The sequence below is a fragment of the Perna viridis genome, chromosome 2 (assembly GCF_037379345.1).
Source record: "Perna viridis isolate PV_CMFRI_1.1 ecotype Kerala chromosome 2, ASM3737934v1, whole genome shotgun sequence".
Classification (NCBI taxonomy): Eukaryota; Metazoa; Mollusca; class Bivalvia; order Mytilida; family Mytilidae; genus Perna; species Perna viridis.
Window position 1 is genome coordinate 11,193,544 of NC_142446.1, and position 15,348 is coordinate 11,208,891.

At 32.1% G+C, this 15,348-nt stretch overlaps 1 protein-coding gene across 5 annotated transcripts in view; it reads left to right on the top strand.

Moving 5' to 3' along the window:
* Positions 1-15,348, top strand: part of LOC148623625 (zinc finger CCCH domain-containing protein 14-like) — a 60,827-nt gene that overhangs the window by 41,426 nt on the left and 4,053 nt on the right. For 2 of the 5 annotated variants that reach the window (XM_088565570.1, XM_088565567.1), the window contains exons 10-17: positions 318-672; positions 890-1,065; positions 2,259-2,382; positions 4,011-4,150; positions 4,813-4,928; positions 5,164-5,205; positions 9,128-9,234; positions 11,643-11,736. In XM_088565570.1, coding sequence (XP_088421696.1) covers positions 318-672; positions 890-1,065; positions 2,259-2,382; positions 4,011-4,150; positions 4,813-4,928; positions 5,164-5,205; positions 9,128-9,234; positions 11,643-11,736 — 1,154 coding nt within the window. The remainder of the gene's footprint in view (positions 1-317; positions 673-889; positions 1,066-2,258; positions 2,383-4,010; positions 4,151-4,812; positions 4,929-5,163; positions 5,206-9,127; positions 9,235-11,642; positions 11,737-15,348) is intronic. The other 3 variants (XM_088565569.1, XM_088565568.1, XM_088565571.1) reach the window with 3 other exon arrangements.

Genomic DNA, 15,348 nt, shown 5'->3' on the forward strand with positions numbered 1-15,348 from the left:
AGGTGATATACAGTTTAATTTAACAATTATGTAGTGTCATGACTTAAATTGCACAATATGGCCTCTGCCACCATAACAATTAAACAATACTGGTATTAAAAATCTGTTCTTTTATCTGTCTAAACATAATTGTGTGTTGATATCTTGATTTTGTTGTTCAACACTACCAACAAATTTATAAAAAATGGTACCTCATGAATAAGAATGAAACCACAGTAAGTATACTGTCTTTAGTTATGTGTTACTTTTATATTGTAACTGATCTAATAAAGACTAAAAGTGTTGGTTTTTTTTTTAATCTATTCATGGTATTTCAGTGGCAAGAGTTCATCCTGTGATAGGCAATCGCTTAGTGAAGAGGAAATCTGTAGACTCAAATGAAGACCTTGAAGAGGATATGGCAGCATCAGATATAGAAATATATGAGGAAGAGGCCTCCAATGCTGAGGAAGACGAATTTGAAACTGAAATTGCTGACACTGACGAAACTAGCAATGAAGGTCAAATGTATGCCCAGTTACCATTGGTAAAAGACAGTGTTGAACATGAGGAATATGTTGAGGATGAGGGTGAAGATAGCTTAAATCTGGATGTGGATGAAGATAGAAAAACACCAGTACCTAGTCCTGAACCTCCAACACAGAGGTTTATAAAGGAAAGAGCATCTACACAGTAAGTATGTTAGATGGACAAACATTCTAAGAAGCTGAATTATCTTAGTGAGCATTGATTTAGAAGGTAATGATTAAATTAAAATGCAGAAGCAGATGCATGAACATTTTTAATTTACTACTACCTATTAGTGTAAGAGTCCAAACTTGTGTTCTTCATAATCAAATGATTTCTTAAGTGTGAATTTATTACTACATGTCCTTTTTTTTTATTTTAGGAGAAAAGTGAATCCTAAATTTATTGTGACTTTAGATGGTATTGATCCTTCTGCATTTGAAAATTACACAGAAAGTGATATTAAATCTGAGACATCAAGACAAGGGGTACCAGTAGTTTCTAAAATAACCCCTCCAGCTATTACTCCCATTACATTCAACCTACAAGATACTGATGGTAAGTATGTTAAGTGTCTCTGAGAGCATCTTGGTTGATATCAGTTTTCATTCCTCCACAGACAAAACAATTGCTCTGGTAGTCACTCTGTCCATCTGTTGGTATGTTTGCCTGTCTCCCAGCCATGCAGTTTTTAACATTACTCTTCTGAGACCAGCTTTAGTATTTTGAGTGATTAAATACTGTACATACTTGATCATTCCACAGCATCATTTGACTTGTGTATTTGAAACTATAGGAACAGATTGCACGACAAATCTATGATCCACGATTGATTTATTAAAATTATTTTATTAAAATTGAATAGGGTAATCATTCATACTATGTCATATCAATTTATAGCAGTGAGTTGGGGGACATGTGGCTATCTTGTCAAATGATGATGTACACAAAGCAAAATAACTATTGCCAGATTCTTGCAAATAAAAGTAAAAGTAATCCCTCTGCAGGGTATAAGTCCAGTTAGATTTATGAGTAACTTTTCAACTTGTCTTTATGCCTTTATTTCCTTCCCTTCCTTAGTATCAAAATATAGTTCAAGTCAACTAAATGTGACATCTTACATGCTACAAAATGGAATAAGTCAAACTTTTACTAAGATATTCACAAAATTTCATTTACAGTAAGTAATGAATTTTGATTGGTTCAATATGAGGGTAATATTTTGCTCTATCACATGTCTCAGAGGGTGATAGTTTTTTTTTTTCAAAGGTCACAAAATGGTTGGATGTATACAGTTTCAATAAATTAAAAAAAAATAAACAATATTAATGAAGAAAATAAAGATGAAAGACAAACATACATATAAAATATTTAGCTTAGATGGTGGTAGAGAGTTTGTTACCCTTTGAAAATACATTGTCACCCTTGGTTAAGCCTCGGGATGACAACAATTTTTTTGGGGTAACAAACTGCTCTATCACCCTCTTAGTTATATGTTATTTATATTTCGGTTTATATTTTGTCCTATCGGGGACATGATAATTTGATATTGTTTCAGTCAGGAAAGGAAACAAGAAAACACATATGCATTTTAGAAAGTAAGGAAAAGTTATTTTGTTCCTGCTCAACCTGTCAACTTTTTATTGATCTTAACTGGTCTCTTCATCTTTCATTAAAAAAAGTCTGCCTAATTAAATTGTGATTTTATTTAACTAATGTTTTGTATTGAATTGTTTTTTTTTTTTTGAAAGATGAAGAGGAAGAACAAGAAGAATCTCCTTCTAAGAAATCAAAGATCACTGAGAAATGTAAATTCTGGCCAGCCTGTGTTAATGGAAATGCCTGTTCATACCATCACCCCACTACACCATGCAAGTATGTACTTTTGTCATGTTTTCGACTATCTTATTACATAGTAGAAATATTATAGCTAAATGTTTGAAGATCACAACTGAACTAAGTATACCTATGCCATTACTATATGTCCTTTGTCTGTAAACCTTGCAACATGCTGACTTTCTACTGTAATAATTACCACAATGCTGATGTGGTCAAGAAATGCTGTATGGTGGACATATTTGGTTTCAACTAGATTCAATAAGGTGGAACAAACATCTAATCCAGTTTTTTTATTAGTTAGGTTAGGGATCCATCGACCCAGTTTTCCATTTTTTTCTAAAAAAAATGAAATTGATATTTCTGTTTTTTTTTTGTTTTTTTTTACCTGCATCCCCAAAGTTGAAAGCAGGTATAGTACCTGCTTGATTCAGCCCATCTTTCTGTTCGTCCTTCACACTTAGGGGTCACTTTATTTGTATAATATGTAACTCATAAAGTATCAAACCAGTATTATTCATAATATGTACAGTCATGACAGTATTTATTGGTATCTTTTAGTATGGAGAAGTTTGACAAATATATATTATGAATTTGTACCCATTAAACTTACCCACTTTTTCATTGGTAAAATGCTATCATACTTAAGGTAAGCCATACTGTAGTCCTTAATGACACAGTTTCAGACATGTTATCCATCTTGTTTATATGTAATGCACAATGCAAAAGGGAGTCCAATTTTTAATTTCCCCAATAGAATCTGTACACAATTCCTTCAAAAAAACAACAACAACAAAGAAACAAACAATTATGAAGCCAAGAACTTTTTATCTTATGAATGAGAAATAACTAGGGAATAAACTATTGTTAAGATTTTACATTTTTGTTGCCAAATTCATAAATACCAATGATTGAATTAAAAGAAGAATTATGGTGTTAAGATATACCTATAAAAGCATATAAATGTCATTTTTTTCTATTGAGTTCAACTTTTGTTATTTCAAAGTCTTCTTATTTAATCTTCAACCCAAAGAGACATATAAACTTTTATTTTTTATCTCTCTGTTGATGAAACTTACATTCAATAAGACAGCTACAAAATATTTTTATTTTTGAAAAACACGATTTTATATAGACTGGGGGGAATTTTTAAAGTAGAACTCACTTGTGACCCAGTACTGTACTTTCTAGATTTCTATTCATAATGTAAGCATCAATCTTACAACAATATGGAGTTGTTATTTTCTTTAAAAAAAACAAGTTGGACCTCATTTCATTGTAAGAAACAGGTATGCAGTATATCAATGTCATACTTAGTTATTTCTATTGGTTCATATAATCTTTTTTTTTTGTATGAAAACTGAGACCAAAAGCTGGTTTCTTGATTAAACCTGTCTGCATACTTTTTTCTATTATTAAATTTACTCTGAGTCAGAAACCTTTGCTGTATCAAGTATTTATTCTGCAATGTAGATAAACTCAGTAATAGTGTCCATATTTGTCCCTATTGTTAATGATCAGGATCCAACATTTATGGTTGTATCAAGCTGCCTTCAGATCATTTTATTGACAAAAAGACAAATTATTTCACTTTAAAAAGGCCCAACATTTCTTAACATGATTCTGTAAAATCACCAAAACTAATGCTATCAGTTTTCTGATTTTAGAATGTTTCCTAACTGTAAGTTTGGAGATAAATGTCTCTACATCCATCCAAATTGTAAGTTTGATGCTAAATGTACCAAGAAAGATTGTCCATTTACACATGCTAGCAAGAGAGGGAACACACCAACTGTCATAAAACAATGTAAGTTGACTCATGCTAGGATGGGATATACAAACTGCCATGAAACAAGGTTAGTAGACACATGCTAGGATGGGATATATATACTGCCATAAAACAATATAATTTGACAGGTGCTACGATGGAATATACATACAGCCACAAAATAAGGTAAGTTGACACATGCTAGGATGGGATATATATACTACCATAAAACAAGGTAAGTTGACACATGCTAGGATGGGATATACATACAGCCACAAAATAAGGTAAGTTGACACACGCTAAGATGGAATAAACACACTTTCATAAAACAATGTAAGTTGACACTAAGATATACATGCTGTCATAAAACATGTTTTTTAAAGTTGACATATGCTAGAATTATATAAACATGGACTTTCACGAAACAATATCTATGTTAGGACAGGATAAACACGCTGATTATTATTTTTAGTGTATTCCAATAATTGGTTGTCACAGTGGTCAAAGACAATGAATATTTACTGGTATTAATTATCAATTAATAATTTTAGGAAAATTATATGAATTAGAGTATTTCTATTTATATTGCATTGCTTTTGAAATAGGCTTACTGACATCCTGGTTGGGTTGTTGTCTCTTCGATATATTCTACCATATCCATTCTCCTTATATCACTTTTAATCTCAGTTAATTTTTTATAGATATTCCAATGCCAGTGCCTACAGCTCCGTCTTACCAACCCGGGCCACAGGGGAAGATACCATGCAGATTTGGCTCAAATTGTCAGAATATGTACTGTCCTTTCCTGCATCCCACAGTAAGATTATTTGTTTGCTAGATCAGATTTAGTGGTACTTTGTATCAGTACCATGTCTCTCTTTTATTGCAAATACAACTGATGAAGGGTTGAATTTTCTTTACGATAATACCACAGACAATAAGAAGTAGTCACTATAGACTGAAGAACTTAAAATGATGTGCCTGTGTAGGGTGACATGTTTCTTTCCTCAGAATCTGAGTCCATCCGTAATACTAGATTTATCATGTTGTAGGGAATAAAATTACTGATGAATCAATACAAATTGAGCTGCTGGGTAAGATATTTTTACAAATGACCTGTTTTCAAAAGTATATAACTTGTGGGTTAAGGGTAACAACAAAATTACCAAACACTAATCCAATCCATAATCAAGTGAAGTCAAAAATAAAACTGACAAAATAGATATTACATCCCCAGAGACTGGCAGAGTACCTGGTACTGAATAGTCCTCCCCAGAGACTGGCAGAGTAGCTGGTACTGAATAGTCCTCCCCAGAGACTGGCAGAGTACCTGGTACTGAATAGTCCTCCCCAGAGACTGGCAGAGTAGCTGGTACTGAATAGTCCTCCCCAGAGACTGGCAGAGTACCTGGTACTGAATAGTCCCGACTTGGTACAGGGATTTCAAACAAAAAATATATTTTTCTCTGCTTGCAAAGGGAGATAATCTTAACTTAAGAAGCTTCACTTGTATTAAGTGAAATTCTTCTGCTTAATGGATTTTAATGAACTTGATAGGAAGATTAAGCATAATATATAGATGTGCCTGACTTGTAGGTGATTAATGTCAGTGCCAGGGAAGTGTACCTGACTCAAGGGTTTAACAGTCCTCTTAAAAAGCGGTGCGTCTGAACACCACCTAGGCTGCCTTGGTGCACCAAGCTCATGGAACTGCACTAAGGACATAAAGGAGCAGTTGTATTAGCACCAAGACCAATCAATATGACAAAGTTAAAATAAAAGAACGTGCATTTCAAATTTGGTGTAAATATAGATAAATATGAAAGACTTATTAACGTTTTCCTTGGCACGCGCCAACTTTCGTTGACATGACATAGTTGATTGAATCCAGTGAAACCTGATGGATTATAACACAATGTAGATTTACTGTTTAATGTGTGAAAATATTGAATGAAATGTACTGTTTAATTTTAATAATGAAATATGATTATTTTCGATATATATTAAATGCTACACAGCGACATAAAAGTTAATATTTATGCGTGGCACGCGCTATTCTTTGTAGTAGCTGATCACTTTGTTAATTGGTCTTATTAGTCATTTAACTAATAATTGGGTGTTTTTCCGCTAATTAGTGTTAATAAGAGAACGAACGATGTTTTCTTTGATGTTCTGTTATAAAAAAAAATTTTTTCATAAAAAAAACTTTTGTTAGCGCTTTCTGAAGTACTATATGCGGAAATCACAGTAAAAACAATTATAGAAATTGGCTTTTACTCAAAGCCGAGTATGTAGTAGCTTGTTACCTTATTTGCATTCTTTTTCATTTATTGTTTGACATTCGCAAGAATAAGCAAATATTTTAAAATACACTCAAATTTCAAATAAAAGATAAAGAATGTGGCGTCTTTGGGGTTCTGTGGAACCCAGAATAACCAACATATATGAAAGAGAGCTTGAAATATTGCAAGAGGTAATTATACATATATCTTATATCAACGTAGGGAAATGTGTTATAATTGCTAATGAGACAACTGTTCAACATAGTCCAAATTACGAGACAGAAGAATATATTTGCATATTACATAAACATCAAAGCACGCATCCAAGAATCATTTGAAATAATTGATCTTAGAATCGGCAGTGATGATGAAAGCAGACTCACCAAAGCTCTGGACGACATTTTTCAATATCCTGGCACAACTCGATTGTTGTGTACAAAACACATGAAAGACAATGTCTCTGACCATTTAAAGAACAGTATAGGTTGCAATGACAAAGAACGCTAAAAAATCCTTGACAACATCTTTGGTTCTACAGGACTTGTTACAGCCAATGATTCTGTTCAATTTGATCTCAAATCAAATGATATCGTTCAAAAGCATCCACAGTTTGCCAGTTACTTTAATTCTCGTCTAAAAGATAGACTCTTCGAACATGTTACTTTTCCTAGGAAACAACTAAGTGTCCGAGAATGCCTATGGACCAACAACAACTGTGAATCCATTAATCATGTCTTTAAAAAGTCTATTAATTGGCAACCACAGAGTCTCCATGACTTAGTTAATAAACTTCATGATATAACCAGAGTACATTTTGCCAATTTGAAAAGAGCGTTATATGGAAACGGAAATTATGAGCTATTTGGACATTGCAATTGACATAAGGTATCACAGCAGTGTTGGTTATCTAAAACAACGGAACAGAAAGATAAACTTTTTCATAAACTTATGAATGACTGTAAAATATCCAACTGTCTCCAAGGCCGCGTCGTTCAAGCAGTCAATAGTAATTTCCAAATTCTGATTCCGCAAAGACTTGCAAAAACGCCAAATCAAAGGAAACGACCAAGAGTGTGCCGTACAAAACCAAGATACTGATCATCTTTGAAGAATCTATAGCGACAAATCAAATGTTTATATACTATAAGTTTCATGTCATTGATAGTGATTAATAAATGATTTTTTTTTTTTAAGAAGTTGTTACTTATCTTACAAAAAACCCCAAAAGAAAAAAGCCAAGAAAAAAAATTACAAAAAAACCTTTTAAATGTAACCAACCCATAAAAACAAGCCCAAGGAAATACTGTTACAGCAGAATAAACAAAAGGTGCTATATGTGTATCAGACATGATTAACTATTCCTTCATGGTTCATTAATTTTATTACCAGAGGATTACTGGCCAGTGGCACGTGTCAGTGAATCCTTAACAGAAAAATCTGAATTGCAACAAAATCACTTTATATTTTGACACAAAAATTAGATAAATGTTTTACTGATGAAAAATTCTATCCGATGGCGTGTTCTTTTCATTCATAACATTGTCCTTTCATGTCCTTAATGCTGTTTCATGAGCTTGGTGCACCAAGGCGGCCTAGGTGGTGTTTAGACGCACCCCTTAAAAAGAGGGTAATATCTTCATGAGTATGTTTTTTTATTTTATTTTATCATATTAGAACCAAAATCTTACTATCAATTTATTATTATTAGATTAGAACCTGTACATTTATATAACAAGTATAAATCACATTCAAACATTTTGTGACTTTATCTAATAGGGCTTTGATTTGTTTGTTTCATGCAACTACAAGTATTATTGAATGGATTTATTGTACTACAATAGTCTATATCAGAATAAAAATGTGTAATTGACTTAGAGGGTATATCACATTGTAAGTATTATTTCTTCACCAGTTTCAATGAAGTTTAATTCAAAATCTTGAAATTGTGGTATTCATTAATATACTGAATCTTACTATACCATGTATTGAGAATTTTGAATTATGACCTGTTTCAAGTTCAAGGACAAATTTTACCTTAAACTTATCATGTTAAAATTAGTATTTCACTGTAAATTCGCTGGACAAATCATATCTTAATTGTGCATACCATTACAAAGCTTGAAAAACAAAGGTTTCTACATTATTGTATTAGTTGAACAATGATCATAGAAAGTAATGAACTGAAAATCTGCATTTTCCCCTTTCTACTAACTGACATAGTGGAGAAGTTGCTCACACATGCAAATGTATTAATATATGTGTGTAGTAAAGTTAAATATTATCTTAAAGTACACCTTTTCAGCATTATTTTTTGACAGTGGTGACCAATATCAGATGCCTCGTAGGAGTAATTTCTCTTTTTATGCCCATATTGTTCTTGTCCATCTGTGTGTCTTGCATGATTTGGCTTGATAACTCAAAAACACTTGCACCATGTAAATTGAAACTTGGAGTGTAAGTATATCCATAGTAGGAAGCTCCCTTTGGGAAGTGTATATATATCCATTTTGGGAAGTGTATATATATCCATTTTGGGAAGTGTATATATATCCATTTTGGGAAGTGTATATATCCATTTTGGGAAGCCCTTTGTTAAACCTTTGTGGTGATATCCAGCTGCACCACATAAAGCATTTTATCCTTATTGTAGACTGTAGAACCAGTTCACTTGACAATGATATTTTTCTCTATTGTAGAACCGAAACATTTGACTATGATCATTTCTTTATTGTAGTATTGTAGATATGGATCTAACTGTGCCAATCGTGCCTCTTGTCCATTTACACATCCACCATTACAGACTCAGTTTTCCTGGACAGCTGGCAAATCTCTCAATAATAGGTATGTGTAAATTCTTGATTATGATTATTTTTCACAGGATTTGTGTTTACCTTTAACTCAGTATAATTCAGTATGCAAAGAATAAGGAATCATTCCTAATAATTATCATTCACTGTATTATCACATGTATAGCTTTGTCTTGTCTATCCATCTGTCTTTATTACAGTTTTTCATTGTAACTACTGAATTATATCTTCTCAGTTTATTTAGTTGTGTGTATTGCCAGGAAATCCTTTTATTTTTGTTGAAGTTATGCCCCTTAGAACTTAGTATTAGAAATTTCCCAAAATGTATAAATGAGACAGCATATCATTGCCACTTCTCTGAAACTACTCAGTTGAATCTCATATAAAATTGTGTAGATAAGAAAAACTTCATATGTAGATATGCAAATTCCAGAACATTTTTCAGCTACTAAGTAATACTAAGTAGTGATATTTCGCTTGATGGTAGATCAGTTCAAGATATTTGTCGCATGCTATGGTTGATGGACTTTGATCTTGAGCTTTGAACTCAAGGTCAAATTAATGATTTTTGCTTACAAATACATATATGGGCTGTTACTTTTTGTCTTTTTGTATATGCTTTTGAAATTTGCATGAGGGAAGAACAGCTCAAGATGATGTGTTGCCTATCATTGTTTATGACCTTTGACCTTAAACATTAACCTCACAGTAAAATTTATGAATTTTGCATGGGGGATTCGAGCTGGGCTGTAACTGTCTTATGGTGTAGGTGTTTGGTATTTGGCATGAGGTTAGATCAGCTCAAGTGGTTGTGTCATGTACTTTGGTTGGTGACCTTTGTTGAACTTTGAACTCAAGGTCAAATTAATGATTTTTGCATAATAGTTTTGTGTCTCAACTGTAATGAGTTTTGCGTGATAAATTTAATGTGTTTTACATGGCTGATATACAGGATTTTTACCACAGCCGGGCCCACAAAGATGGATTCCATCTTAATGATATCTATTTAAAATTTGAATTTGTTAAAACAAATTTCAGTAAACTTTCACTCTGACACCCATCCATCAATTTTGACTAGACTCAGGACTAATGGCTAAAGGGGCAGACTGAATACTAAGTAAGATATTCTCTACAAAACTTGTACATGTATAAATATTATCCATGGTGCCATTATTTCCCCAAAAGGTTTTCATCTCCAACCAAAGGATTTTAAAACAACAAAACTCAGTCCAAAATAGGTTGGGAAATTTTCTGGAAAGAAAACTTTCCCATGACAGTATAGTTCCTTAAGCTTTGAAGTAAGCTTTCATGATTTGACAGTACTTCAATAGGTTTTTCCTTACTGTTGCTACATTCAGTGAAATGGTGGAAGAAACTTATTACTGTTATTTCCCACCAGTTTTAGCTCACCCTCAACCAAAGATCTTATTCATTACTCTTGTTCTGTCATTAACAATCTACCTAGCAAATAGTCCTCAGCCTAACCTGAAACTTCAATGAGGCATCTGACTGGCTGACATTGTAAGAACTCTTTATGACTTGTTTAATTAGACGAATTTCAATCAAACTTCGATGGTACTCCATTTTGATGGCTTATTAGAGTGATATACCATCAATTATGGCAGAGTAGTTGCCTTTGGATTTTTCAGTTTTTTCTAAGTCTGCTGTTTTAAGCTTTCTCATGATTTTATAGGTTTGGTCTAACTTACACAGATCTCATGCTCTCAACAATGCTAGTTGAAATATCTATATGTTTTGGGGACATGGTTTTAATAGGTAGCAGGAATCATATAGTTTATAGTATCTGAACAATCAATAAACACCATTACAATTGAAGGTTGGATTTCTGGGTTGACATCAAAAGCATATTAATTAAAATTCATTTGAATAAGATAACTTATTTACTATCTGTATTATCAATTCTCCCTATCTTGAGCTTTTCATATCTTACTGGTGTTTTTTTTATCCCTTCTTTAAAGTAAGGCAGTTTGATGTGATCGGAATATCCTTCCTTCTTTTTGTCTTTCCATCACCCTCTTGTATGCTCAAATGCTTGAATGATGTTTTAATAACTTCCAGGTAATTATTATTACTTCAAGCCATTGTTCACCTGCCATATTGATTCTTGTTCTGAATAATTTGGATTCCATTACTTTTACTTCGCCACTGACTCCAATGTAGTTTGTTTCTGTCAAACATTAATATAATGTTTTTGTGCATTTTATTTTTAATTTCTGATTTGAATGGGTTTTGTGTTAATAGTAAAACTTATGATTGAATAGAAATTTTAGAAAGTATTTGCATTCATGTATTAGATGCCATTGTATTTTTATGTGAGTTATGCTGTCAGTATTTCTAGATTTGTTTTAACGTCAGTTATATTTATATTTGTCAGTTTTGTTTCTGCTTCTTTTCAACTGTTTATTGTGATTTTCCATGAAGAAAGAGTGATTTTGAAAGAACCCATACAGTTAGTTTTGTACAAAGAATGGCAGTTTATGATGAACCCAATCTTTTACTCACAATTTATAATAAGGTGACTTTATGTTGCATGCATGTCTACATTTAATGAAAAATTGACCTTTTTGTATAGTAGCCGAATTTGATCTATGAAAAAGTCCACCTGTATAAGTTTTTAAAATGGCAAGAAAATTTGGGTGCTTTCTTATTAAATTCAGTTCTTTGATTAGATAATGAATCTTAAAGGTTAAAACTTTACTTTTTATCTGTATATATTTTACATTTTCAGTTCTGCTGAGGTATTCAATTTTTCATGAAGTGTTTGACTGTCTTCATTTAATTATGTTCAATTACTTGCACGTGTTTTGCAAAAGTTCATAATTATTTTGTTGAAATAAAGTTTCATTAAATTGGCTTAATATTGAATTAGAGACAGAATGATTGAAAGAATTAACTCTTTCAGATAATTACCATCCAATATCTACTGGTTTGATAATCTCCTTATGGCAACAAGTGATATTGTAGTTTTGTGGTCAGTCTGTCTATGTCATACCATCCTTCATTACACATCATTAAGTTATTCAGACATTTTGGATATTGTTAAAAAAGTTTGGTTTGTGGTAAGCTCTTGATGAGTCTCTAATCAATTTAATTTCCTTGGCATGAAATGATGTTTTACCCATTATTAACCTTGGACTTAGTTTTAGTCATAAAATGTTTGGCTGTATAGACTTGCTTTGCTTTTTTCCATGGAAACTGAATGTCTGTGTGTATCTGTCATAAATATTTTGTTGTGGTCTCCTCTCTGAAGTCCACCTAACACTCTTTGTAGAAAATATAACATCATATAAAATTTGAAATATATCACACTGCCATTGTGATTCATTGTCATTGAATGAATCTCCTTTCATTTTTGGTTGCTATCCAATTTTTTCATTCATAATTATTGGATCTTGAATGCCTCAAAATTGTGATTTTTTTTTTAAATTGTTCACAGGATCCATTGACAGCAGTACATGTTTACTGTTAGTTCAACTGACAGTTATTAGATATCAAAATGTCTTTCTATATTTATTCATTTTGTAGTATTATTAAGCTCAGCTTACACAATGTGCATTTCAATTAAGAAACTATATTAAGGTCACTAATTTTATACACTCTCTTTTATGAATTAGGACTAATGCTAGTGGGCATCCCCTTTATTTCTGAGATATGATCGCTAGGATTGACTACTGGTAATTGTACTTCAAGTAACCCCTATATGGATAGGGAGCATTAAGACAACCCACATACAATCTTTAAGAGGTTATACAGAAATCACCATGTTTGGCTGTCTGTATAATCTCTGTTATGCTGCCCATGTACCGTGTTAGTGCATCTCCATTCTAAGGATTTTGATAACACTTCAAAGAATGGTTGGACATCATACGTAGATGTGCATGAGCAAGAAAATTATTGTTGAATTCTTGCACATGAAGAAATGCCATGTTTAAATGGGGTTTATTTGTTCTAAATGTTGTAAACTTCTCCAGAATCGTTAAATGGGTTTTGATTAAACTTTATATAAAGTCATTAAGGGAGATAATACCTATTACATGAGGCATTATTTTCTGTCATCTTGCAAAATCATACGGACATTTATATTTTCCATTAATTACTGGTCTTTAAATAATGTAAAAATAATATGTTCAAAATATTTTAAAAGAATGTTTTACATAGAAATTTTGTATGGTGAACTTACAAACATGAACTGTAAAGAACCCTTTTCAAAAGGAGGTAATTGACGGGAAATGTTCTATAGAAATGTAATGGGAGTTTTTTCAATATTGCAAGAAAAAGAGATAGGTGACCCTTAATTTTCTTTTTGAAATATAAAAGAATATCAGTTAATTGTTCTTTAAATAAATTTAAAAGAAATCTTTTCTACCAGTTTTTTAGTAGTACAGGAAATAGTGAAAATTCCCTATAGAATCCATATAAAATGTTGAAAAAAATTGCCTTTTTTAAGGTTCAATTATCACAAAGTATGTTTATTCAAGGTCATCTTTCAGAAAAACTAGAAAAATTTATCTACTATATTAAGTATGATCTACCTTGATGATATGTTTATAATGCTGTAAACCAATGAGCTTACTCTTGTTGTTCTGAAGAAACAATGGTGAAACAACATATAAAGTCTAGTAATCACTTGTCAGTCCCTATGGTCAAAGTTCTAGAACAAAGAAGACTATTCACAAGAACCGGTGGTATCAGTGTCAGAAATGGACTTTTTTCTTCTGTTTTTTTAATCAACCTTTATATCAGTGATTACCGGTATATCATTTAGGGGTTTAAACATCAAGTTATTTTATTTTCTGTTCAGTGACCAAAATTGGTTCTTTGTTCACCGAACAATTTTGTTTATATTTAACAAGTGGTATTGTTGCATTATTCTTGTTAAGATCAGTCTTCTTAAACTTAACGTTATAAGAAAATTTAAAGAAAATCCCTAAAGGACTTAGCACAATAAAGCCCCTGCATGACTTGAAATTAGACATTTGATATGGGAATATTTTAATTGCTGTTTAGAATGTTAAATGAATGATTTAGCATGTTCAACCTCAATTATTAGCATATCATGTTTCAATGATTGCAAAATGTGATTTCCAAATTTGGGAAAGCTGTAAATTTTCCATCATATGTGACAAAATTGGGCACTTCTTGGAACATTTTTTTCAATTTTTCAGTCTCTCTGCCAACTTGACCCCAAATTACTGATTGCGATTTCTAACTGCGACTTTGATAAGAGTACAAATCAGTCAAGATATCTCTGGGTCACACTGGCAGAGCCCTTTGAAGATAATAAAATTAGCATTGTTAAATGGCATTTTCCCAACTTAGTAGTTTTGACAGGTTGTTATCTTCCACAAAACAGAAAATTGATGAAATGGTGAAAATTAAAAACCAATTAAAATTAAATTGCAATCATCCATTTTACAATGCATATGGCATTTTTTTTGGTAAAATAGGGGGCCAAATATAGCCCTTATTGTACCTTCTCTCCTTTACTATGGTTATTAGGGAAAATAGTAACTTCCACATTCTTCCACCGACAAATTGTTAAGATATGTTGTGAATAATAAGTATCAAAAGGATCTTTTGATGGAAGGGTGTGAAGGCATCGGATATTAACAATAGTGGACTTAAAAGAAGTATTTTTATCAAGTATTAAATAAATTGAAAAAGTTGCCCATTTTGGTGGTGTTATTAGCTTACCTGGTCGCAGGCCATGTGAGCTATTGCCATCACTTGGTGTCTGTCATCATCGTCGTTAACAGTTTCTTCAAACATCTTCTCTGAAACTACTGAATAGATTTGCATGAAACTTATAATGCTGTTCCTTAGAGTATCCTGCACAAAATGATGTTTTAATTTTTGATCTGTAAAAAAACATGGCCACCAATACTGAAAATAGAACATATATCTCCAAGACTGTTAGGTTTAGCCAAATTCTGACATATGGTATAAAAGTATTCAGCATGATGAGATCTATCTGTAGTCAAATTTTGGTGAAAATCTGTTGACCCATGTTGGAGTTATTGCCCTTTTTGGACATTTTTTGCTGTTTTTGATGTTATTACTTTCAAAAATTTTTTCTCAGAAACTACTGTACAGAATTCAATGAAAGTTAGTATTTTTTGTTTTTTAG